Source organism: Dromaius novaehollandiae, chromosome 20 (genome assembly GCF_036370855.1).
Source record: "Dromaius novaehollandiae isolate bDroNov1 chromosome 20, bDroNov1.hap1, whole genome shotgun sequence".
Classification (NCBI taxonomy): Eukaryota; Metazoa; Chordata; class Aves; order Casuariiformes; family Dromaiidae; genus Dromaius; species Dromaius novaehollandiae.
The window spans coordinates 9062462-9085514 of NC_088117.1; the positions used below are offsets into that span (position 1 = coordinate 9062462).

The 23053-nt window shown below is 45.4% G+C and overlaps 2 protein-coding genes across 4 annotated transcripts; one reads left to right on the plus strand and one right to left on the minus strand.

Moving 5' to 3' along the window:
• Positions 1-47: 47 nt before the first annotated feature.
• Positions 48-16191, plus strand: POMT1 (protein O-mannosyltransferase 1). 3 transcript variants are annotated; one of them, XM_064523772.1, is made up of 21 exons: positions 48-194; positions 876-996; positions 1700-1843; positions 2142-2248; positions 2862-2912; positions 3266-3412; positions 4458-4569; positions 5318-5383; positions 5960-6053; positions 6506-6661; positions 7565-7695; positions 7942-8037; positions 9406-9498; positions 10557-10653; positions 10745-10837; positions 11354-11474; positions 11967-12064; positions 12602-12715; positions 13242-13368; positions 14046-14223; positions 14528-16191. In XM_064523772.1, exons 3-21 carry the CDS (start codon positions 1722-1724, stop codon positions 14700-14702), a joined length of 2178 nt encoding a protein of 725 aa, XP_064379842.1. In that variant the 5' UTR covers positions 48-194; positions 876-996; positions 1700-1721; the 3' UTR covers positions 14703-16191. The 3 variants fall into 3 exon arrangements, with proteins under 3 accessions (XP_064379842.1, XP_064379841.1, XP_064379843.1); XM_064523771.1 differs by lacking the exon at positions 876-996 and adding an exon at positions 1526-1589; XM_064523773.1 differs by lacking the exon at positions 876-996.
• UCK1 (uridine-cytidine kinase 1) lies at positions 16189-22769 on the minus strand. Its single transcript, XM_064523774.1, has 7 exons — positions 22613-22769; positions 21466-21625; positions 19907-20003; positions 19596-19738; positions 19401-19495; positions 18188-18236; positions 16189-17778 (listed from the first exon to the last, which is right to left on the minus strand). Exons 1-7 carry the CDS (start codon positions 22709-22711, stop codon positions 17591-17593), a joined length of 831 nt encoding a protein of 276 aa, XP_064379844.1. The 5' UTR covers positions 22712-22769; the 3' UTR covers positions 16189-17590.
• Between the last annotated feature and the right edge of the window lie 284 nt (positions 22770-23053).

Here is a 23053-nt window from a genome sequence, read left to right on the forward strand (position 1 = left end):
GGCGCTGCCGCGGCGGGAGGGGGCGGAGCGGGCCGCGCGCGCCGGCCCCGCCCCCTGGCGTGGCGGGGGTGGGGGCAGGGGAGGGGGCCGCCATCTCCGGCGGGCTGCGCCGCGAGGGCGGGGGGGCCGGTCCTGCTGCCGCCCCGGAGGGCACCGGGGGGGCGGCTTGGGTCCCACTGCCCTCCCCCGGCTCCGTGAGGCTCAAGGGGAGGGGTACGAGGCCGGGGGGGCGGGGAGCGGTCCAGGTGCCGCCCCTATAACGCTTAAGGCAGGGAGCGAGGCCTGGGGGAGGGTGTTAGTGGTCCCGTCGCTCCCCATAAGGCCCGGGGGGGGGGGGGAGTGCAAGGCCTGGTGGGGGTGGGGTGTGCCTGCTGCCCCCTATGAGGCTTCAGGTAGGGGTATGAGGCCTTGGGGCGGGGTTAGTCATCCTACTGCCCCACCTTTCCCTCCCCCTCAAGGTTCAGGGCGGTGCAGGAGGGGTGTGAGGCCTAGTAGGGGGCAGCTGGTAGGTCCCACTACCTCCCTATAAGGCTCAAGGGGAAGGTGTGAGGCTAGTTGGGGGGGTTGATGGTCCTAGTGACCCCATAAAGCTCAAGGCTTGGTGTGTGGGGAGGTTACTGGTCCTGTTTTCCTCCTGCCCCAGGGTTCAAGGCCTGCCAGCACTGCAGGGAGAAGATGCAGAGTGTGGTCCTCTCCCCTGCTCAGGGTGCTCTTTAGGGTCACAGGGCTGGTGAGGTGATGGCCTTGTGCACAGGCAGGTGGGACAGCAGTGTGAGGTCCCTGGTGCAGGTGGAGATCGCAGCTTTGCGAGGGGTTTCTTGCAAAAGGTGGTTCTGCAGGGCAACATACAGCTGAACAGGAATTGCGTTTTGTAGGTAGCAAGAAACGAGGACAGTGGCTCTGCACTTGGTGGTGATGTGCTCACATCTTGCTTTGTTTTCACCTGATCAAAGCCGTGCGGAAGGGTGTATTCCAGTAACTTTCAGTTGTATTGAGGTGAGGAGGTACAACACTGATGCCCTTCCATTTTCTGACAGTTTAGCTAGCTCTTAGCAATTCTTCCTGCCCACAGGAGTAGCAGGGAATTGAGTCATGCTTTCTGCAGGGTTCCCTCCCCACTAGGTTGTGATAGAGTCCTGCATCACCTGCACTGGTGCTCCCATAGCTAACTTTGTAAGACGGAGGATGTTTGTGGGTTTCCCCTGACCAACCAAATATGCTCAGTTTACAAGGAAATAACTTAAAAAAAAGAAGAAGAAGAAGCTATGAGAGCAGTCTAGTGTCTGAGCATCTGGCATTGTGTACCGTTAGCACCAGAGTTTGGCTTGGGATGTTTGCATAGCACAAAGAGCAGCAAAATATGGTCTTGAATTAAGCTATTGTGTTTCTGCAGAACCAGTGTAAGAAGAAGTAAAGTTTCCAGCTTACTACTGATGACAGAGAATCTTATACATGTAGAAGCAGGGCAGATGAAAAGTTAGGTGGGATTTTTTTTGGAAGTTTAGTAACATCTTTATTTTTACAGTTAAAGGTACTACTGTATGTATAGTAGAAAACACATACATGTGTAACCAAGAAAACTTTGGAAGGTTGGTTACCATGAGTTACTAGCAGCCAAAAGTAGTGTTGCATGCTTTCTGTCAGGTGATCTTCAGATAGCAAAAGGGTGACTGCTGATTTTTTCTTATTGCTCTCAAAGGTTTGGACAGACTTTTGACAGGATGTTGGGATTTCTGAAGAATCCAGTTGTGGTTACCGCAGAGATAAATATGAACCTCTTGGCTTTGACTGTGATGGGATTAATAAGCCGTCTTCGGGGGCTTTCCTATCCACGGGCTGTAGTGTGAGTAAAATGTTTTACTTCCTACTTGAACCACAGAATTTTTTTCTGAAAACAGTTGTGAGTAAGACTGCAGCAGCAGAAGAGCAGAGCTAGCCTGGTGCCAGCCCCAGTAAATGTGGTAACAGTGTTTCCCTAACAGAAAGTCAAGAGGGGAAGGTAAGGGGGCCAAAGTGCTTCACTATGCTTCATTGTATTCTTAACCTACTGCCAATAAATCAGGGTTTCCTTCCCTCATATTCCTGTAGCTTGCCAGATACTTCCAATGAAACTTGACATGTTTCTGTCTGTTATGTTTCAGCTTTGATGAAGTTTATTATGGCCAGTTTGTTTCCCTCTACATGAAGAGAATCTTCTTTGTGGATGACAGTGGCCCACCTTTTGGCCATATGCTGCTAGCTTTGGGAGGTAGGGCGTCCGCTGAGACTGGGAAGTGTCTATTTTTGGCTGCTCTGGAAGAGAGAAGTTCTGGTTAAATACAAGTTGCTAGATCCTGTCATTGGGGAAAAATACAAGGCAGTTGAGAGGCTCTGATGTAGAGAGAGTTAGGATTTCCCTTATTTAGTATTGTTACAGGGTTATCACATGAGTACTTGGGAAGTGACAGCCATATATTCATTACCTCATTGTTATCCAGTCATTTGAATAAAGAGGAACATAAGATGAGAACTGCTAGTGACTAGAAATAGCAGGTGACAAGCTGAGTTTAAGGCCTGAGTTCCTTTCTATAGCTTAGACATGCACAACATACAAGTGTCTGTGTATGGGAAGGAGGGATTAAATCTACATATACCTTTGTCACTGAGAATCTGTTGTTCCCAATGTATTTTCTTCATGCTTCTCCAGTTTATCAAGCACTGCTACAGGCAAAACAGTAGGAAAGAGAATCCTTTTTTTGGAAAGAGGCCTTCCATGTGTGGAGGAGCTGTGTGTTTGCAGAATGGTTCCAGGACCAATTTAGCACCTGATCTTATGCTCCAGTTTTGTCACTGGAAATTCTGAATTGTTGTTTATGTTTTAGGTTACTTAGGGGGATTTGATGGAAACTTCTTATGGAACAGAATTGGAGCTGGTAAGAACTGATTTTAACATTCTCATTCTTTTGAGAAAATAAGCAGTGTTTGAGCAGCTGACAGATTCCTTTTTCCTGACTAGTGGAAATAATGCTTTATCTGACACTTTTAGTTCTCCTCTTAACTAGGTCTTCTGCAGGCCTCTAATGGAAGTTTAAAGTATTATGTTCCCATAGCACAGAAGTTTTTAATCAGTTAAAACAGTTGAAGTAGTGCAAGCCCAAAAATAAATTACTAAGGGTAGGAGTCACATTCAACAAGTTGTTGTAGTCATGAGGAGTTCTGTATTGTACCAGCTTCTCTGCAATTAATAGTTTCCGAATTCTTGTGTCGCTGTTGTCTCCTGTTTCAGAATATAGTATCAATGTTCCTGTTTGGTCCTTGCGACTCCTGCCAGCGCTGGCTGGTGCTCTCTGTGTCCCTTTAGCATACCAGATTTTGGTAGAAATGCACTTCTCCCACTGTGCTGCACTTGGAGCTGCTCTTCTGATTCTCTTAGGTAAGATTATTCCCTTGGGCCCCATTCTTCATACAGGGAGGGTATGGTCCTTTGTCCCCTTTTGAATTTTGAGGGCACGTAGAAGGAGCAGTGGCTGGAGTAGCACCTCCCCACAGAATGCTAACAACACACTGGAGCCCAATTACAGTTCTGACCTGTATCAGTCTCTGCTGTGCCTCTCTGGTCCCCTCTGTGTGTACAACTCTGCAGAGGATGTCCTTCTAGACTGTCTTTAAACCAGATGCTGCTAGTTCACTTCATTATGGAACAAAGTGGCCAGCCTTAACAGCCTCACTGAAAGCCACATTTCTTGCCTGTGTACTCTCTTCCTCAGAGGTTTACGGGATGAGTTAGAGCGTACTGTTTCTTAACAGCTGGAGGGCTCTAGAGTTGGAGCTCATCAAATTTGCCTCCAAACTGCAGCAAGCCAGTCTGGTCCTTAGCACCGTGATTTGACACTGTTCTCATGTTTACACCTCTTATTTTTCTCTTGAGTGTCTGCTTGCGAGTGCCTGAGAGGGAAGGAGCCTCTCACCAGCCCGTTAGCAGTCTAATAAGTGAAACTTCTCCTAGTTACTTGCTGCTCTGGTTCCAATTCAGGAAACCCTGCACAAGGCAGCCATAGCTCCATGCAGCTCCCTTTCTTGAAGATTCATCATCATGCTCATCGCTTGCTTGGGTCACTGCCTCGATTCTTGTTGCCTTGAGAAGCACCTGTCTGAATCTTCCAGCGTTCATTTTCTTTGCTTTTGTAGGCAAGCACAGCAGCTTTATCTGCCTACTGCCAGACTCTACTTCTTGCCCACTTCTGTGTCCTTGGGGACGATTATTGGCCATGCACTTTGCTCTGGTCAGAAGGTTTTTGTCCTTTTAAATTCAACAATTTCCTATTGCAGCCAGTAGGATTGGAAATAGATGGGCCATTCTTAAAGGGGCAGGTTCTTCTTTTGCGTAATGATGTTATTTGCTGAGGCAAAGCGCTTGCCTAGTAGTTTCCCTGCAGATAAGCTTCTCTAATCTTTTGTCTGTCTCTCTTTTCCAACAGAGAACTCTTTGATCACTCAGTCAAGGTTCATGCTCCTGGAATCAATATTGATATTTTTTATCCTGCTTGCAGTTTTGTCCTACTTGAAGTTTTACAATTCACAGAGCTACAGGTAAAGCTGGATTGTCTCCAACCCTTTTGGATTCTCTTTTGATGACTCTCTTTATCTCAGACTGTGTGTGTTTTCCTGTAAGTCACTTCACCTTTCTGAAACTCACTTCCTCTGTCTGTAAAATCCAATACTTTGACTTCACACAAGGCTGTCCTAAGGTTTTGCCCTTCTGAACAGTGTTATGGTCTTTTTTATCTGGTAGCAAGGTTGTCTTTTTTATTTTTTAATTAAAATAAAATCGTTTGGGGAGCACACATTTGCCTACATGGATGTTTTATTATTATAGTTTCCTTCTCTCCACAGAAATACTGATGATAGTAGGTCACTTACTTTGCTTTGTTACTGTTTGCCAGCACTGAAGCTAGAGATCTTTGTCTCTTCTCTTGTGACTTCTTTGTTCTCTGATCCTTGCAGGACATGATCTTAAAGTAAAATAACTTTAAACTAAGTCCAGCAAGTGGCTGAATACATTGCTTTATCTGCGGTATCAGAAGCCAGGTAGACCTTTAGTGCTCAGAATTGCTTTTCAGAATACAGAGAAGTACATTTAACAATATCCTGTAGGTCACAGCTGAGAGTTGGTGGCCTGGGAGGTTCAGTATGAGATACCTCTGAGTAGAACAAGAAATAGTGGAGTCCTGCAGGTTTTTTCCAAGTGAAATTACCTGTATTCAAGCAAGTGTATTAGAAATCCAAGCAGGTATTCAGATCTCACTGTAACATTCTTTCCTTTGTCCTTTTATTTAAGTTCCTTCTCTGGAAGCTGGTGGTTTTGGCTCCTGTTGACTGGAGTAGCTTGTTCTTGTGCAGTTGGGTAAGTACTGACAGATCTTTGTTTTAGTAAGCTGACTTTTCTACCTGCCATCTGAGGTATCTGTGGGGCTTCGTTCTTGGTGTTGTTCTGAGCATACTTCTCCATGACTTTTTTTTGAGTTAGACTGTTTCTAAAGTAAGCGTATCAATTCACTGGGAGCAATACCTGGCATTAAAAAATAACGTTATGGGAAGAACAAAAGGTATTTCTCAGAGATGTCTGTTATAAATTAGCATCAGCATTTCACTCCTCCTTCCTAGTCCTCTCAAGCTTCAGTAAGTCTGAATTTAGGGACTCAGTACTTTCCGATCTGTCACCTTGTTACCGAGAAGATTCTCTGCCTTTGTCACTGCCAGTTATTTAATTTAATTAGCAAACGAATTACTTCATCTAGGGTCAAAGCCTTGAAGCTCATATATATTGGCATACCGAACTTGTCATGAATCAAAGCCCTTGGACTTAAATGCATCCTGTCCAAAAGAGAGTTTGAATATATATACATCTTGCATTAAGTAACAGTCATAGATGTGTGTAGTTTTTAGCCCTGTTGAGTTTTTTCATGTGCTCTTTTCTCAGAGTGAAATATATGGGCCTGTTCACCTATATGCTGCTTTTGGTCATCGCAGGACTCCACTTCTGGCATATGATAGGAGACCAGAACTTGTCAAATGTAGGTAGCACAACATTCAAACTACATTATGTGTAATTTTTCATAACAAGAACCAACTAGGAGACTTCCAAACCTTCAGGTAACGATTCTGCCTGCAGCTGTTTTTTATACTACGTTCTCCTATTGTAGTTTGCAAAACTTTGTGTTGAAGAACAGTTTCCCAGCCCAATTGCTGGGGAAGATGGAGTTAAATTTAAGAAAAGCATTGTATGTGACTGGATTTTCTGCTGATATCCTTGTCTTGGTGATGTGTGGCTCAAAACCTATGCTATTCCACACATATCTCCTGCTGGCTCCAGTTCAAATCATCAGTGAAAGTTTTCCAGCTGTCCTCAATGTTGTAGCTGAATGAGGGTGGTTGGGGGAACTTAAAAAAGGCAAGTGAAACAAGCCAAGTGCACTGGTACTTTTAGTATCTGGAGCGTGAAAACAGTGAATTCTCTGTGTTCTAGGTTTCCTTGATGTGCCATTTTCTGGCTCGGGGGCTCGCCCTCATCATCATCCCAGTGACAATGTACCTGTCCTTCTTCTACGTTCACTTGGCTTTGCTGTATCGCTCTGGGCCTCATGACCAAATTATGACAAGTGCTTTCCAAGCCAGCTTAGAGGTAAAGAGAACATGGTCACACCTGCTCTCTTGATCCTTTGATCCTGCATATTTGTTCCTTTTCTGTCATTTTACTGCTTTGGTGCTGTAGTGCTGCTTTAAGTTTAAAAAATAAGGGACAGAAATCTTAATAGTAGATGAAAAGCTTTTTCCCGATGAACTAAGAGCAATATGTTCACTCCTCTACTGAAGACTTGGCCTTTTCTACAGGGAACTCCACAGGAGCAGATACAGTACTGAACTCTTTAAGTGATGACTTTGGAATTGGTCCAACAAGAAAATGTATATTATTTGAATATATGCAATTGATTATATTTGTAATTTAATCTGATAATTTAATTGGAAAAAAAAAAGTTCGGGTCTAAAACATCCAGCTATGAGGAAAACTGTACCAATATATCCACTTGTGTACTGTACTGCTAACACACAGTGTCATCTGTAGGTGAAAGAAAACCATATGTAGTGATGTCACTTAATCCCCTGCTAAAAAGCGTTTATATACTACAAGGATGACTGTGTGATTTATCTGTAAGAGACCTCTTAGTCTTTCTGTTTGTACAGCATGGCTTTAGGGGTATTCCCTAAGACCCCTCAGTCTTGCAAGATATAATAAATAATTAAAGATACAATAAATAATTATATATATATATTATTATTATATAGAAGATATAATAAATAAGTAAACCTCAACAGTAAACCAAAGCCTGGTTTATTTAATTTCTGGAGAGTGTGGTACTGCAAGACTTGATTTTTATTTTTACTATTTTTTTTAGATACAGCCAGATGAGAAGGCATTATGCTAAGCTACTGCTATGTTAAAGTGACAAGTGACTCTTACTAAAATTTAAACAGCCTCTGGGTTGCTGTTTCTTCTTTCCACTTATCTTTTCATTATGCTTCGCAGGGTGGGCTAGCTCGAATCACTCAGGGTCAACCCTTAGAGGTGGCTTATGGCTCTCAGATTACTCTGCGGAATGTATTGGGGAAACCCATGCAGTGTTGGCTCCATTCTCACAAGAACACTTATCCCATCAGGTGAGGAATCTGGTTTATTATGTAATCTTAGGGTGAAAATATGCTCTGGTTCATCTGGCAGTCCAGATGTCTTAGTTCAGGTTCTGGCAGTCTGTCCATTAAGCCTTCAGAGCACACTGTAGATGCACAGATTTCTCTGTGCTTTGTGAGAGTAGAGCCAGTGATCTGATGCAGACTTGTATTGCAGTGACTGTTGAGCACAGAAATGTACTATTCACACCTGTTTTGTTTTAACCTTCTGTACAGGTATGAGAATGGCCGAGGTAGTTCCCATCAACAGCAGGTGACGTGTTATCCCTTCAAGGATGTGAACAACTGGTGGATTGTCAAAGATCCTGGAATGTGAGTGTGCAAGAGACTTAAATGCCAGTCTGCTGTAAGCACAGCTTTGATACACCTCCAAAACATAAGTAGTGCCTAGCTGAGACTGGACATAACTGTGCTCTGCTTATGGAGGTTGAAGCCATGTGTGATCCTGAGGAAAGTCATTTCAGCTGCAGAGTTGGTCAGACTGGCTGATTGCCCCATCATCTGCGTTATGTTAGAAGCATTACTGAAAGCTCAGAAATTCTATTTGTACTGCTTCCACCAGAGCTTGAGCTGTGCGGTGTGCAAAGGGAACTTTAAAGAGGAATGAGATTGATGGGAACTCTTCAGGTACTTTGCATGAAAGTGAAGTTCTGCTTTTTGAAGTGTGCGAGCCTTGGTATTAAATTGCCTTGATGAGTTTTATCAAACTTGAGTAGGTCTCAGGAGAGAGTAGAAATCGCTTTTGCAGAATGAGCATTTCTTTGTACTTCAAATGTGGGATGAACTGTAGAGCCTGCCGCATCAGGAGGAATTCCAAGTGTGTGTCTGTGACTGAGCGTTTTCTCAGGGTAGCTGTCAGTTAGGAGCAGGACTGTAGCTCTGCCAGTGAAAGCTCTTGTGTGATGTCATTTTATACTGATCAAAAAGTTGCTTTTGTAGGTTTCTCATGTTACTCTGGGAACCGTATAAACAGTCCTATCAGAAGGACTGTGTGCTGTTGTAAATCACATCCACACCGGGAAAGTTTGGCCATAGTACAAACTTTAGAAGCGTAGACTCTACCAGACTCTCTGTGGGAACCACAGAAAATAGTATCTTCTTAAAATTCTTCAGACTCAAGACTCTTACAAACCCTGGAGAACGTGTAGGCCTCCTGTGAGCCTCATAGAGCAATCAAGTACAGGCAGCAGCTAGGTCAACTGCCACGTTCCCTCTTGCCAAAGCATGCATTAGCCCTGGTAAGAGGCACGTTGAGTTTGGTCTCCTTTGTGGAGATAGCCATTAATCTCTCTTATGAGCCTGCCAAAAGTGACATCAGTGGTAGTAAGAACACCTGTCAGATCTCGCTGAAGCACTCACTCGTTTCACCGAAGCCACCAAACAGCTGTTGGATGGGAATAATCTGGACTCACTCCTGACTGACCTGGATTCAGACCACTGACCTAAAGGCTGGGGTGTTGGTATCCCATTACCAATCCCCTGAGTCATTCTGCCCTTTGCCTTGGCAAGCTTTGTTTCCATTCTGGTATGATCTATCAGTTGCTTTAATTTCTCATCTTGCCACCTAAATGTCTCTCCTTGTATCCGTGACTTCAGCTTCTTGACCTGACAGTTTGGTCATGACAAGGTTGCATTATTTAGAAGAACGTAACCACTTCCTCTTGTGTGTCACTCCACCAGGCAGCAGCTGGTGGTGAGTAACCCACCTCGACCTGTCAGACACGGACAGATTGTGCAGCTGGTCCATGGCATCACGACTCGATACCTCAACACGTAAGGCTTTTCCCCATCCTCAGCTCTTCCAAGCCTGGTTGCTCATTCTGTTTTGTTGTTTCTCAGAATAACTATTTGGGGTGGAAGTGCAGTGACCCTTATGTTCAGCTACACTGTAAACTACCTGTTATTCATGGATTCTTAAACAGCAGGGCTAGGAGGGGCCTCAAATGGTTAGTCACATAGGACATCCCTGTGCCCCAGAGAAAGGATTCAGTGTGCTTATTTATTTTGTGCAGTCAACTTGGCAGTGGGATGTGATACTAATCAAATCTATTCAGTGCCTGCTATCTGTTTATGGTCTGCTGTACTAGGGGTCTTTAAAGGGGCTAATGATAGTTGCAGACATGTTGACTCATAGTTACCTGATACAATTCATGCTAGTTCTGCAGATTCATAAATATGTATTTCCCGTGGTGAGTCTCTATCCTTCCCCCTTCGCTGCCTCTTCTCCAGTCAGGCAGAGGTATTTACTATTATTTTGTGAGACTGACAAGTCATCTAGCAGTTCTACTGACTTCCATGGCATAATCCTGGATGAAGGGTGTGCTCTGAAAGTTAAGAGAATATTTTTTGGAGAAGCCAGTGTGCTGAGGCTGACTGCTGGGGGTTCCTGCCTGTTTTGTAAAGACCGCATTACGAAATGGCCTCCTGACTGCTATCCAAAGGGAGTGAGCATGCACTTGAATATCACTCAGATTTGGGAGGGGAACATTCTGAGCCTGGGTTTTTGCTGTGTCCCTTCCAAACCCAGTTTGTTCATTATCAGAAACCCCAGTGAACAGCTTCTCTGTTTGTGACAATCAGTGCTTGTTCTTCAGCCCAGGACAGCAGTCGTCTGTACTGGCTTCCTCCAAGCCTGTTCCTGGCAGCTCTTGTTAATGGGGAGTGTTTTCTTTCAGAGTAAACAGTGCAATCTGTACAAACGGGATATTTGGTTTTACTTTATTGATGAATCTGGGCTAAGCCAACTCAACACCTTTATGGGTTTGTTTTTCCTACAACATTGGTAAACAATATTGGAGGATCTGTGGGTGCTTATTTTACTTGTCTTGCAGGCATGATGTTGCTGCCCCTCTTAGCCCCCACTCCCAAGAAGTCTCCTGTTATATTGATTATAACATCTCCATGCCAGCACAGAACCTCTGGAGAGTGGTGAGTAGTCAAAGGGAAGGGAGGGGTATGTTGTTTTCTGGAAGAAACAGCTGAGAAGAAATGACAATCAAAATACATCTGTCTTTTGTAGGAAATTGTGAATCGAGAATCTGATACAGATGTGTGGAAGACAATTCTGTCAGAAGTGAGATTTGTTCATGTGAACACCTCTGCAGTGCTAAAGGCAAGTGGGTTTATGTTTATCTGCCTACAGCTTTTCCTCCATGCAGCTTGTGTAATCTCTGTGCTCCAAAAGGCCCAAACCACATAAAATGAACAAATAAATAAATAAAAGGGAACAATAAACCTGCTCAATATGGTAAAAGGGAAAAAAGGCAATGTGTGTTTCAGGTAGTCGTACTCATGGCCTGATTCCTTTTCAGCATGCAGAGCTATCCTCCTTCTCAGGAGGTTGTGACCACTCTACACAACTGAGCCTCAGACACCGCCTCAGATATCGGTGCTGGGTCTGTGTGTAGCAGCTCATAGCAGCTGGAGCAGTTAAGAATCTCGTCACAATGTTTGCCAGAATCACTGACTTTATAGCTGTAGCATTTGTTGAGACTGTATTGTGTGGTGACTCTTCACATACCCTTTAGCAGTCCCTTCCTCTGATCCACTGCTCAGTCGGAGCTAGAAACTTCAAGCCTGGAGTTCAAACTGGCAGGACTCTAAGTCTAAAATCATCTTTCACTTTTAGCTCAGTGGAGCATCGTTACCTGAGTGGGGATACCGGCAGCTGGAGGTGGTTGGAGAGAAGTTGTCGAAAGGCTACCATCAGAGCATGGTGTGGAATGTGGAAGAGCACAGATATGGGAAAAGTACGTCTCAGCCATGTTCTCTGACAGATTTCTGTGATGGGGGCCTTCCTGTTCATGGAAAGGTATCATGTGTTCATACATGATGTATGTGTGTGTTTTGCATAAAGGTACATTCCTTTGTAGTATGGGAAGAACAAAACCTACCCCTTTGTGTTGGATATTTAGCTGCAGTGGAACTTCCAAGTGGGTGGAAGGATGCTGTCCCATGGAATTACTTGTGCTGGGTACGGACTGAGGAGGATGTTCTCCTGGTCATTGGCATGGAGTGTCCTGGCCACACTCAGCCAGACCACAGTAATGGGTTTGAACAGCTTTTGAGTGGGCCCTGGCTCTACTATGGTGTCCAAACCCTTAAAAATCCCCTCAGAGCTCTCTTGCAATCACGCTCTCACAGACTGGCACCTTGAGTGAAGAGCAGGGTTATGTCATGGGCTCATGCCTTAGTTTCTCACTGTTATGTTGCTCTTTCTGAGCCATGCTGTTTTCTTCCAGGCCAAGAGCAGAAAGAAAGGGAAGTGGAGCTCCACTCTCCTACACAGATGGACATCAGTAAAAACCTCAGCTTCATGGCCAAATTTGCAGAATTGCAGGTGAATATCTTCCCTGTTCCCTTTCTGTTCACTCTGTCCTTTATTCTGCTGCAGAGCAGGAAATTAGACATTTCTGCAAACTCTGAGTCTGAAAAGTCATTGTTTATTCCTTGCCGATAAAGTAGTTTGGCTTCCTCAGTTAAAAAAAAAAAAAAAAAAAAGAATTGAATACCCTTGGAACGGCTTTAGAAAACTGCTCAACTGTACTATTCAGTAATGAATACATGAATGACTGTGTAAAAAAAGAAAAGGGAGGAAGAGCAGTTGGGCATACAGAATCTCTCTGAAGCTGAACCTTAATGTTTTTATGTATGAAATCAGTAGTGTTGATGCCCCTTACTAACATTTCAGAATATCACTAAGGAAAGTGCCTTATATTAGAACAAAATAAAACCATTTTATTGATCAGTACTCAGTGCAAGAGATGAAAAATCTTTCTCCGCTCTCAGGTTAAGAAACCTACCGTCTTACATCTGGAGCTGCTCATCCATGCCTTGTATCTCAGTTGTGGTTCCAATTCTGTTTCCTTTGTTCTAGTGGAAGATACTAACGTTGAAAAATGAAGATACAGAACATAAGTACAGCTCCTCTGCTCTGGACTGGATCACAATGGATACAAATATTGCCTACTGGCTCCACCCAACCTCTGGGGTAAGTCTGAAAACATGAGCCCATAGAACAAAGCAGATGAATTCTGATGTGAACTCCAGAAGTGTGAGAGCAGGGCTGCAGTTAGAGTTCAATCCAAAGAGCTGGTCTAGAATGGACTCTGTTAAGAATCCTAGGCATTTCAAAGCAAATAGTTTTTTTTCCTGGGGGAATGATTTTTTTTTTTGACATGCAATATAGCTTTAACAATTTTTTCTTTTAATTAAATCACTTCTTGCACTTTTTTTAAAGGAAAACTGCAATTTAATAGTTACCATCGCTGATTCTGTGTAAAAGATGAGTTCATCTTCAGTAGCATCTTTTAAATGTCATACATTAAAAAAAAAAAAAAAAAGAGTCTAAGAGCATCAAAGTTTATCAGCTTGCTTTGTTCCGAGAAAGATCAGGTTTCTAGCTAGGGATATTCTGAAGTTTTAATCTAGCAAGTAGATGTGGGCAATATTTGACCTTACCTAAAAGAACTGTGGCATGTTCCTTCTTCTGGCTCAGACCATCTCATATCCTGCAGGCTCAGATCCACCTCATTGGGAATGTTCTCACCTGGGCTTCAGCTAACGTTGCCACTCTGGTCTACACGTGTTTGTCACTGTGGTACTTGGTACGACGAAGGAGAAGAATTTACGACATTCCCGAAGGTCTGATTCCATAGGGATGGGTTCTCTTGTTCTACTAAACTTTAATGGGGCCAGAGCCACATTTTTGCAACTGTGTGTTTAGCTATGTTAGCACCTTTTCCTGTGCAGTAGCTCTGAAATTTTTATTTAGGACACACAGGCATGTAGAGTACTCCCTCTTCTTCCTGCCCAGCAAGAGATTGATTATGGCCTTTAGGAAGGTGACCATCCCCTCATGAAACAATATAGTAGCCAGCATAATATTTGAGTTATTCCCTCGATAAAAGCAATCTCCAGGCATCAGATTTGGAATCTACAGAGAACCTTTGTGACTGATGTAAAGGAAATGGAGGGAACTACTGACTGTGTTGGGGGTATTTATTTTAGATGTGTTCTTTCTGACAGAGGAGCCATCTCCTCTGCATGGCCTGTTTTCCGTGACCTTTCTGGAAGTACACTCTGCTGTCGTGGGGTGAAGCGGCTTCGTTTTGGCAGTGGTCTGTCTTGATAGCTACATTGTAAAAGCATGACATAATTTAACATTTCCCTCCATTGAGGTGTGTGGTCAAGTTAAAGGTCTTAACACAAACCATAGAAAATAAAAACCTGCAAGAATTTACTACTTAGAGGCTTTAAGTTTCCAGGGGCAGTGTTTTAAGATGGTATTAGAGTCAGTGTTGTTCTTTTCTCTCCTGCAGATGCATGGCAGCTCTGGGTATCAGCTGGGGGGATCTGTGTTGGAGGCTGGGCTGTGAATTACCTGCCCTTCTTCCTGATGGAGAAAACGCTTTTCCTGTACCACTACCTGCCTGCCCTCACATTCCAGATCCTCCTGATTCCCATCGTGTTACAGCACCTCAGCAATCATCTCTGCAGGTAGGTGGGTCATCACACAGTTTTTAACAGATAAGGACAAAACAAGGGGAATGGTTCTTTCTTCCAGTGCTAGCCTCTTGGCAAGCTACTGCAGGAAAGCAGTAATCACCCACACCCACCAGCAGTGTCTTTATTCCAGCATGGCTGTGGCCACATCTTGGCATTTTCCTGAAAGAAAAAAAAAAAAAAGGCCATATCTGCCATTTGCATTTGGATGAAGTGTTTAGCTAGCTTTGATGTAACGTGAATTCTCTTTTTTTTTTCCTCTCTCTCTCTCTCTCTCCCCCCCTCCCCCTCATCCCAGATCTCTACTTCCCAAAAGCATGTTCAGCGCATTGATTGTGGCCTGGTTCTCTTCGGTTTACCTTGTCTATTGCACGTTCAGCCCTGTGACCTACGGGGAACCCTCTCTGTCGGTTGCTGAGCTCAAGGACTTGCGCTGGAAGGACAGCTGGAACATCCTTATCCGAAAACGGTAACACCCTCAGTTGCACTGACAATCCTGTTACAGGCAAATGGAACTATCCTTTATGCAAAGCCAAGAATTTATTGTTAGTATAATTGAAATGCTGGCAGTCTGATCGAATAATTGGCATTAGTCCAGCTTTAATTAAAATAGAAAAAGGAAAAAAAAAGAGAGAAAATAAATAAAAGACTACTGTTACAGAAGAGGTTTCAACAGTAGTAGCTGAAGTTGTTAAGAACACACTTCCCTGTCTCTATTCCTGTTATGCTCCCCTTTCCACTGTACCTTGGGGGGGGGGGGGGGGATTATAAATAGATCATTCTACATAGATTAATGACTTGTTACTATTATCTATGTATAATCATGTGGTATAACCATAATTTCTTTATAAGCCTAAGCAAAAAATAAAACAAATTAGGCATTAAAAATGCTGTTGCAGCTAAACTAGCTAAAACAAACCTCCAGGCAGGCCAAGGAAAGTCAGACAAAGCCAAATAGATCCTGAGGCCTTGCAGAGTTAGTACAAAGCCTGTGGCCTGTTACTAGCAATGGCAGTATTGTATTTATTGGGCTACAGGGTTATACCTCAGCTCGCTTAGGAAAAGGAGCTTTGAGCAAGGTAGAACTGATAATGCTGAAAGGAAATCTGATGTGACGTGTACATTTGGGTTCAGGGTAAAACCTTCATAGATAACTCAGCCCCTGCCCTGATCTGCATCAGCAGAGGAATTTACAGGGTAGCAGAGACTGCAAGATAAGGACTGGGTTCCCTCACACAGAACCATTTCCTGGAGAACATGGAGTAGCTCACTCTACATGTTTTCAGTAACTGGTATAGTACCCAGGCCAGGTTTGATTTTTTTTTTTTTTTTTTTTTTTCCTCTTCTGGTGGTTGCAGCAGCAGGCTCTTGCAATAGAGATCAAAGCTTACTGAGAACAGCCGCATAGACTGACCAGGGTGTTTTTACTGCAGAGCTCCCTACTGCTCTAACAGATGCTGTTCAAGGCTGCCCTGATCCTCTCCCCCACTAGGAAGGTATGATCAAACACTAGATTCATTCAAAGGAGAGTTTAGTGACTTTTGCTACTCCTTAAAGCTGCCCTGATAGCTAATGCTTCAGTGAAGTAGCTCATGCTCTAAGTTAGTCTGTCACCCTGACCTAAAAAGAGCTCAGCAGCAGTCAGGAAATGAACTGCTTTCTTTCTCTCTCACTATTACACAAACATACCACTGCACCATGGTGTTCACTAGCAGATAACCAACCTCTACCACTTTTTATTGTGTTGAAGATGCTAAAGAGATGACAGTGCAGACTGCATTTTTATTCTTTTCTCTAAAGCTTCAGCCATTACAGAAATAAAGCTAAGTCTGAGTTGACCTTTGAGAGAGAAAGAACTGTTGAGTATAACAACACCTCCAAAAATGTTCCTTCTTGTATGTTTGTGTTGTTGTAATAAAAGTAGCACAAACATCTTTTATATAAAATGGTCATTTCCGCTCACTGTTTGTTTGTTTGTTTATTAGACAAAGCAAAACATCCACAGCCAACACAGCCAGCCCTTCATTTTAGAAAACTAGCAAATACGAAAAAGTTCCTCTTAATAACATTTCCCCCCTCCCCCCCCCATTATTAGAACTACTTTAAATGCAGACTCAGTGACAGAAAGATACAACATAGACATTTTAAAGGTCCAACTGACACTTCATTCCAGAAGTTTTCCAGAAACTATGTTGCTGTTGTATCACTTTATCTGGGGTAAATTGCAGAAATAGGGATATCACTGTCTATATTTCCAGCCTCGTCTGCTCTTTTTAGAAAACCAGAACATTCATGAGTTTAAAACTGCTCAAGTATAAGGTAAGCATTTTGACTCTACTTGAGGGTAGAAACATGTCCAGATAGTTGTTTAGACTATCAGAAGGAGGGTCTTGCAGTTCACGTCTTTCCCCTTTGCTGATTTAACTACCCCGTTCTGTAAGTGGATGGATTCTGCCCAGCAGACCCTGCAACCAGCAGTACAGAAATGTCCTCAAAGCCACTAAAACTGACAAGGTCAGGCTTCTTTTTTCCATGAGCAACTCAATCCAGTTGGAGCTCACTATTTAATAACTATAGTAAAGGAGACTCTATCTGGGTACAAAAATGAAAGCCTCACCTACATACAGTGTAGCAAATGTTCAGGAACTTTGGAAGTAACAGATTATGAACCAGAATCGCACTGCTTCTCGAGCCTGTCCTCTTGATGAACTGCACGTTCCCTTTTGTCCTGGAGAGCCTTTGTTTCACCTCTAACTTGGGGATGAGATTCCTCTACACTTGTGTTCATGAGGTCCGGCCTCCTGCTCCACAGCTGCTATACAGGTGATAAAGGGGGCTGGCCAGCAGGAAACAATGCCAGAACTAGGTCTCAAGGCCCCAAAGAGCAGATGGAGAAGACTGTACCTACTTGTTTAAATTAACAGGGTCTGAGCTTGTCTTGGCCAGAGAAACTGTTTTCCTTTTAGAAAAAAACAGGCATCTAATTTTCCTGCTAAGGTAGAGCAGCATCAGGGAAATAGGATATCTCATAAAACACGTGGTAGCGCTTAACTTTCAGGGGAAACTTCACAGCATTAGATGCCATTTTGAAAATTAAAAAAAAAAAGGCAAGTAGAACTGCCTCTAACCAGTTCAAGGAGTAACATAATAGACCCAGACATCCTGGGGAGAAAGGGGAGGGGTTTCGGCAGGGAGAGGGGCAGTAGTCCAACTTCTTCTTCTCCTCTCTGTACACCAGTATCCCTGCTGCTGCCCCCATTTAAAGGGCACTTCACAAACCATTTTGTTAATAGTTTTTCCTTCCCAAAATTTTCTTGGGCATTGAAGGATTTGCCTCTGATCCAGACCAGACTCTGGCAGGTTAGTGCGGACGGCTGCTGGACTCCAGATGTGACCGTTTGCCAGCTGCTAGCACGTTGCTGTTCTCTGCTTGTTCAGGGAATGGGCGCTTGTAGGTCCGACCGTGTCCATTCATTGCTCCTCGCTGCCACTTGCAGATGTCTCCATTCAGGATGTCTTGAATGTGCTGCACTATGAGGTTTATAGCAACTGCAGAGAGAAACAGTGAGTATAGGACACGTGTTCTTGGCTGAGCTATCCGAAAAAAATGTGGAGTATCCAACTCAAATGTATAAACTAACAGCAGGCCCTTAAATGAAACTATGCCTGCCCTCTGCAATGAGGTCAAGCCTCAACAGAGGCAGACAGTTGCAGTGCCAGCTTCTAAAACCAGCATCCTGCTTTGCACCTCCAATTGTGTATAAGATGTTCCAGCTCTTTTTAGACTGAGTGGCTGATAATCCAGGCTCTGAGCAGATCCCTCCCCTGCATCCCTCTAACTCAACACCTTTCATTGTAGGCATGCAGACAGGGCAGTGGTGTACCACATGCTGCCACTTCCCAGTAGCCAACCCCAAAGGTGGTTTCCTCAGAGACAGAGAATCAAACTCCCTTTTACCCATGTTGTCCACGCCTCGGGGGATGATCACATCTGCGTACTTCTTTGTCTGCAAAACAGAAATGGTGGTGGAGACTGTCACTGGCAGAAGAAGCCAGCTATAGTCAAGGAAGAAACTACCAGACACCTGAAACCTAAAAGCAAAGATGGGGGAGGTTTTTTTTTTTTTCTAAATGCTGTTTTGTTGCAAGTTAAAGCTTGCTGTCATGGTAGTATCTAAATGAACTGAAAAGTCATACTGGGTAGCATACAGTGGATATATGGCTGGGGACGTGGTCTTACTGTCCCTTTGTAATGAATCACCAGGTAAAAGGCAGGTAGGCACTTGACCAGGTAGGTCAACTGTGGGAGTACTTGCTTTTACACTCTTGAAGAGCACATTGCCTTGAAATGGATTGTCTGTATTGTGTGGTACAAGGGTTTCAAGGCTGAGGTCTGTTTGGTAAGAGTTAGTTCTAATCAGCATTTCACAAGCCATTACTAAATCTCTGCTAAAAGCCAAGGCCCCTAATGTGCATGTGAAATTCCTTCCTGCCTCTGATGACATTTTATTGATTTTTACCACCCATAAAAATCCCTGGGTTTTTTTTCCTCCCTACTTATAAATCAGTTAGCAAACTCAACATTTTTAATGAGTACCTTTACAATCCCAACATTGCTTTGATGTAGAACAAGAGAAGCCTGGGCTAGTCTTTTCCATCTTCCTTAATCCACATACAGGATTTTGTTCTCAAAGGATTTTACAAATTAATATGACTATGTGAGCACCTAAATTGGCCTTGCATTGTATGGAATAACAAGCAGACTGCATAATGATCTACCCCAGGTTTCATCAGTATTCCTTCTGGAAACAGACTCCCCCCCCCCCCCCCCCCCCCCCAAAGACTTAAGAATAAATTCAGTGTGGGAGTGTTTCAGTCAAAGGCCCCACACTAAACTAAAACAGCCATGGCAGCGAGTAGTGAGAAAATGTGCGTAGTCGCTATAGATTACCATGGTGCTTTGCAGGCAGAAAGGACCAACCTTAAGTTCCTTAAACAAACAGCTTGTAGTGATTAAATAGATGAGGCAGAGAGGAGAGTGTGGGGCTCATGAAAGACTAGCATCAAAAGCTGTTGCCACCATTGCTACACCTACAGTACAGCTAATTCCCGGGCAACTCTTTTCTCTCTCTTCCAAAAACCACAAATCAAGTTAGTGAAACAGTTAGTACCGGTAAACAGAATTCCTCAAAGGCAGGTTTGACAAACGTCGTATACTGGGTGAGGATCTGCTCAAGGTCCCTGCCACGTTTCATATCTCGCAGAACTGGGACAGGAAAATAAGAAACCATGAGTTTTACCATGAATGCAAAGCTGGATAAGGAGCACCACCACACTGACACTGCTGCATGACAGAAGAGCATTACCTCTGCGGGACAGCCTGACATCTGAATCTGTGTCGACAAAGAGCCGGAGATGGAACATGTCCCTAATGTCTTGACTGTAGAAGACCAGGATCCCCTCAAAAAGAACAACATCAGCTGGATAAACCACTGTTGTCTCTGCCAGCCTGCCATGGAGAGAGGAAAAGAAAAAAAGAGCATTGTTAAACGGATCTTGCACCACATTCAAAGAGCCTGTAAGGGCCAGCTGGTAAGCAGGGGCAGCTCCTACACCAAACAAAGTTGGAGACATCAACCTACACAAGCCAGAGACTTGGCACAAAACTGAAACCTACCTAGAGTGGGTCACGAAGTCATAGGTTGGTACCTCAACTGTTTTCCCCTCAACAATATTTTTCAAGGTTGTATGCATCAAATCGTTATCAAAAGCATCTGCAAGAGGAAGGTATAAAGAGGAAGAAGTTCAGATGCCGCTCTACCAAATGTTCTGCTCAGATTTTCTAGTCCTGAAGGAAAAGTTCACTGTCTCGTATTACACCATGGGAAAGGGAAGTTCTGGCTTATTCTTTCCTACCAGCAGCAATCCAACACACATACACCCCAGCCCCCAAATTATAATTGCTCTATTTGGTTACAAAGACAAGGAAGAGAGAATTTCTTATTTATAAGCAACTACAGTACGCTGAAATAACCCAAATGTGAAGTTGCCATTCTTACTTCTTGGTAATTATATAATCTCTGTGTCTGTGTGTGTCTTAGTCTGTTAAAAGTAATTTAGAAAACCTCATACGTTTTTAAGGCTTTTCAGGAGAGTTAGCCATCCTGTTCAGCCCACAACAGACACGAGACTTCAGACAAGGGCAGGTCATTCTCCCATTAAGTAGCACTCCCCAAAGTAATGGGAGCAGTTGTTTCCATGGAAAAGAAATACCAGGAAAAGACGTGGGGCTCTGTGTAGCTTATTTCAGTGCCTTTCAACAGCTGCAACAGGGGAGACGGAGCACCATGCAAGCTGGAATGCTCTCCAACTCTCCAGCATCACTCCACAAAGATGCGGTAAAATGGCAGTTACCACCTGCAGCAATACAACTTTAAAGATTTCTTGATAGTGATGGGCGCAATTTAAAGACACAATCGTGGAGGCGAAAAGCATTTCTGTCCTTTCTGGCTTAGCCTTACAGGTTGTCCAATACTTTGTGTGTCCTGCAAGCCCTTCCAGTAAACCCCAGCTAGTCTCCAAACAGTAATTCAACTGTGCTTCAGCTGTGTTGCATATTTGCTAAATCTGAGGCTCAAAAGACAGAGGACAATTGACACAGCTTTAGCCACAGCAAGACATCACCACCAGCAGACTCCTGATCTCCAGGCAACAGCTCACTCTCATAGGAGAATCTGCTCCCTGACTGACTGGTGGTCTCATAGCACATTAAGCAAACGACAAGATTCACTCTGCTGCCAGCTTTAACAACTGTCACACCTAGAGAAGCTGCTGTCCTCGTGGCAGGCAGCTTTAAAACTGGCAACCTCCCAGCACAGCAAATATGTTGCAATAGTCTCTTTCTACGCACTAAAAGTCTGGAAATGCTTTGCAAAATCCTCTTCCAGACAGCAGCTAACATCAGCACACCAGAGAGGCACAGTAAAGTGGGAGGGAGCACTTCATTGCAAGAGCAGTTTCACAGGGGCTCGATTAACGTGGAAAGCAAGGCGAACACCCCTGCGGTGCTACACCGTGAGTTGCTCTGAAGGATTTGCTACAGTCCCAGCGATAAGGGGAGCAACATTCCCAACTGTGCTCCAAAACGGAGTCAGTGCCCCTTGCAGACATGCCTCCTTGCCCCGAGCCGCCTGAGGCCAGCCCGTGCGTACGTGTGCCTGATTTCGGTGGCTTTACCTGGGTGATCAAAGTTGTACTGCCCCTTCAGTGCCTTGGCCTTCTGGTCGGTGGTGAGCACCTTGTAGAACCTGTCTTGGCTGAGAATGACGACCTTGCGCTGGCGATGGTCCACCTCGTTTTGGCCCAAGAGCTCCATGATCTTCTCGCATACTGTGGACTACGAAGGAACAGATCACACGGAGCAGTCAGACACACCGGCCTCCTGCACCCAGCTTTGCCAACGGGAACGTTCGCAGCAGCCTGGGGAGGTGGATGAGGGGTCTCCGCTACACGGAGCGCAAAACTAAACAGTGCCTTGCCCTTCAGGAGACCACGGGAGAGCCAGAAACATCGCCTGGCTTCGCCTGCATGAGTACACGTCCACTATGGTGCGATCTGGGGGCTTTGGCTGCCGTTAGAAACATCCCGTTGGAAGAGGCAGGGAAGGAGCACGCATGGGGGGAGGCGGGAGAGGGAAACCCAAGGAGCAGAGTTACAGTTCTACGGGTTGGAGGCAGGCGCTCTCTCTCCTTCCTGCCCTTATCAGCGCTGCAAAGAATTTACAAGCCCACGGCTTTCTTCCAAGCATCTTTCTTATCCCAGCGGCACTTAAACGGCCGCGTAGCTGCTTTCGCCAGGAAGCCGCAGCGTGCTGTAAGGACCTGCGTTCCCAACGCCCCCGAGCTGGCTTTTTTTTAAACTACATATGGCAGAAGGGGTGATCGTGATCGGGGAAGCACAGAAACGCCGTGGTTGGTCGCTCGACTACCTCGAAACCGGGTGACAAACGCGTTTCCCTGCAGAGGACCAAGGTGTCTGGACGCGCGGAGGAGAAGCGAGCTGCACCGCTCCAAGCAGCGCCGGAACAGGCCGCAGCGCCTCCCGCCCCGCGCAGACCCTCCCGCGCCCCCGGCCACACTCTGCCGGGGCGACGGCGGGCGAGGCCGGGCTGCCCCGAGGAGGCCCCTGCCCTGCCCCTGCCCCTGCCCTGCCCCTGCCCCGCACCGCCCCAGCACCGCCTCGCCCCGGCGCCGGCCCCGCTGCCACAATGCGGCCGGCGATGGCGGCGCCGCCGAGACCCCGCTGAGGCCGCGCAGAGCTCGCGGCACCTGCCGCGCCGGAGCCCGGCCACGCCGGCACCCCGGGGGGAGCGGGGGGGTCTCACCTTGCCGCTGGCGGTGCCGCCGCTGACGCCGATGAGGAAGGGCTTGGGGTGCGGCCGCTCCGGCTCGGCGGGGCCGGCGCCGCCGCCCGCGGAGGCCATGGCGGGGCGGGGGGCGGGGGGCGGCGGGGCCGCGGCGGCGGCGGCGGGACGGGACAGGACGGGGCGGGGCCGGGCGGCCGGCGGCGCCGCGCGCGGGGCACGCTGGGAGTTGTAGTCCGCGGGGCGGGGGGGGCCCGGGCGGGGCGGAGCTCAGGGAACCAGTGCGATGAGCGGCGCCGGCCTCAGCCGGAGGCCACGACATATATCCCATATATAACAGCGGCGAAGGGGTATTTATACATATATACCCACGTGTATATACTTACATGTATATGTAGAGATATATATTTACATATATACATATCTGTGTGTATATATGTCTCTCTATATACATACACACAT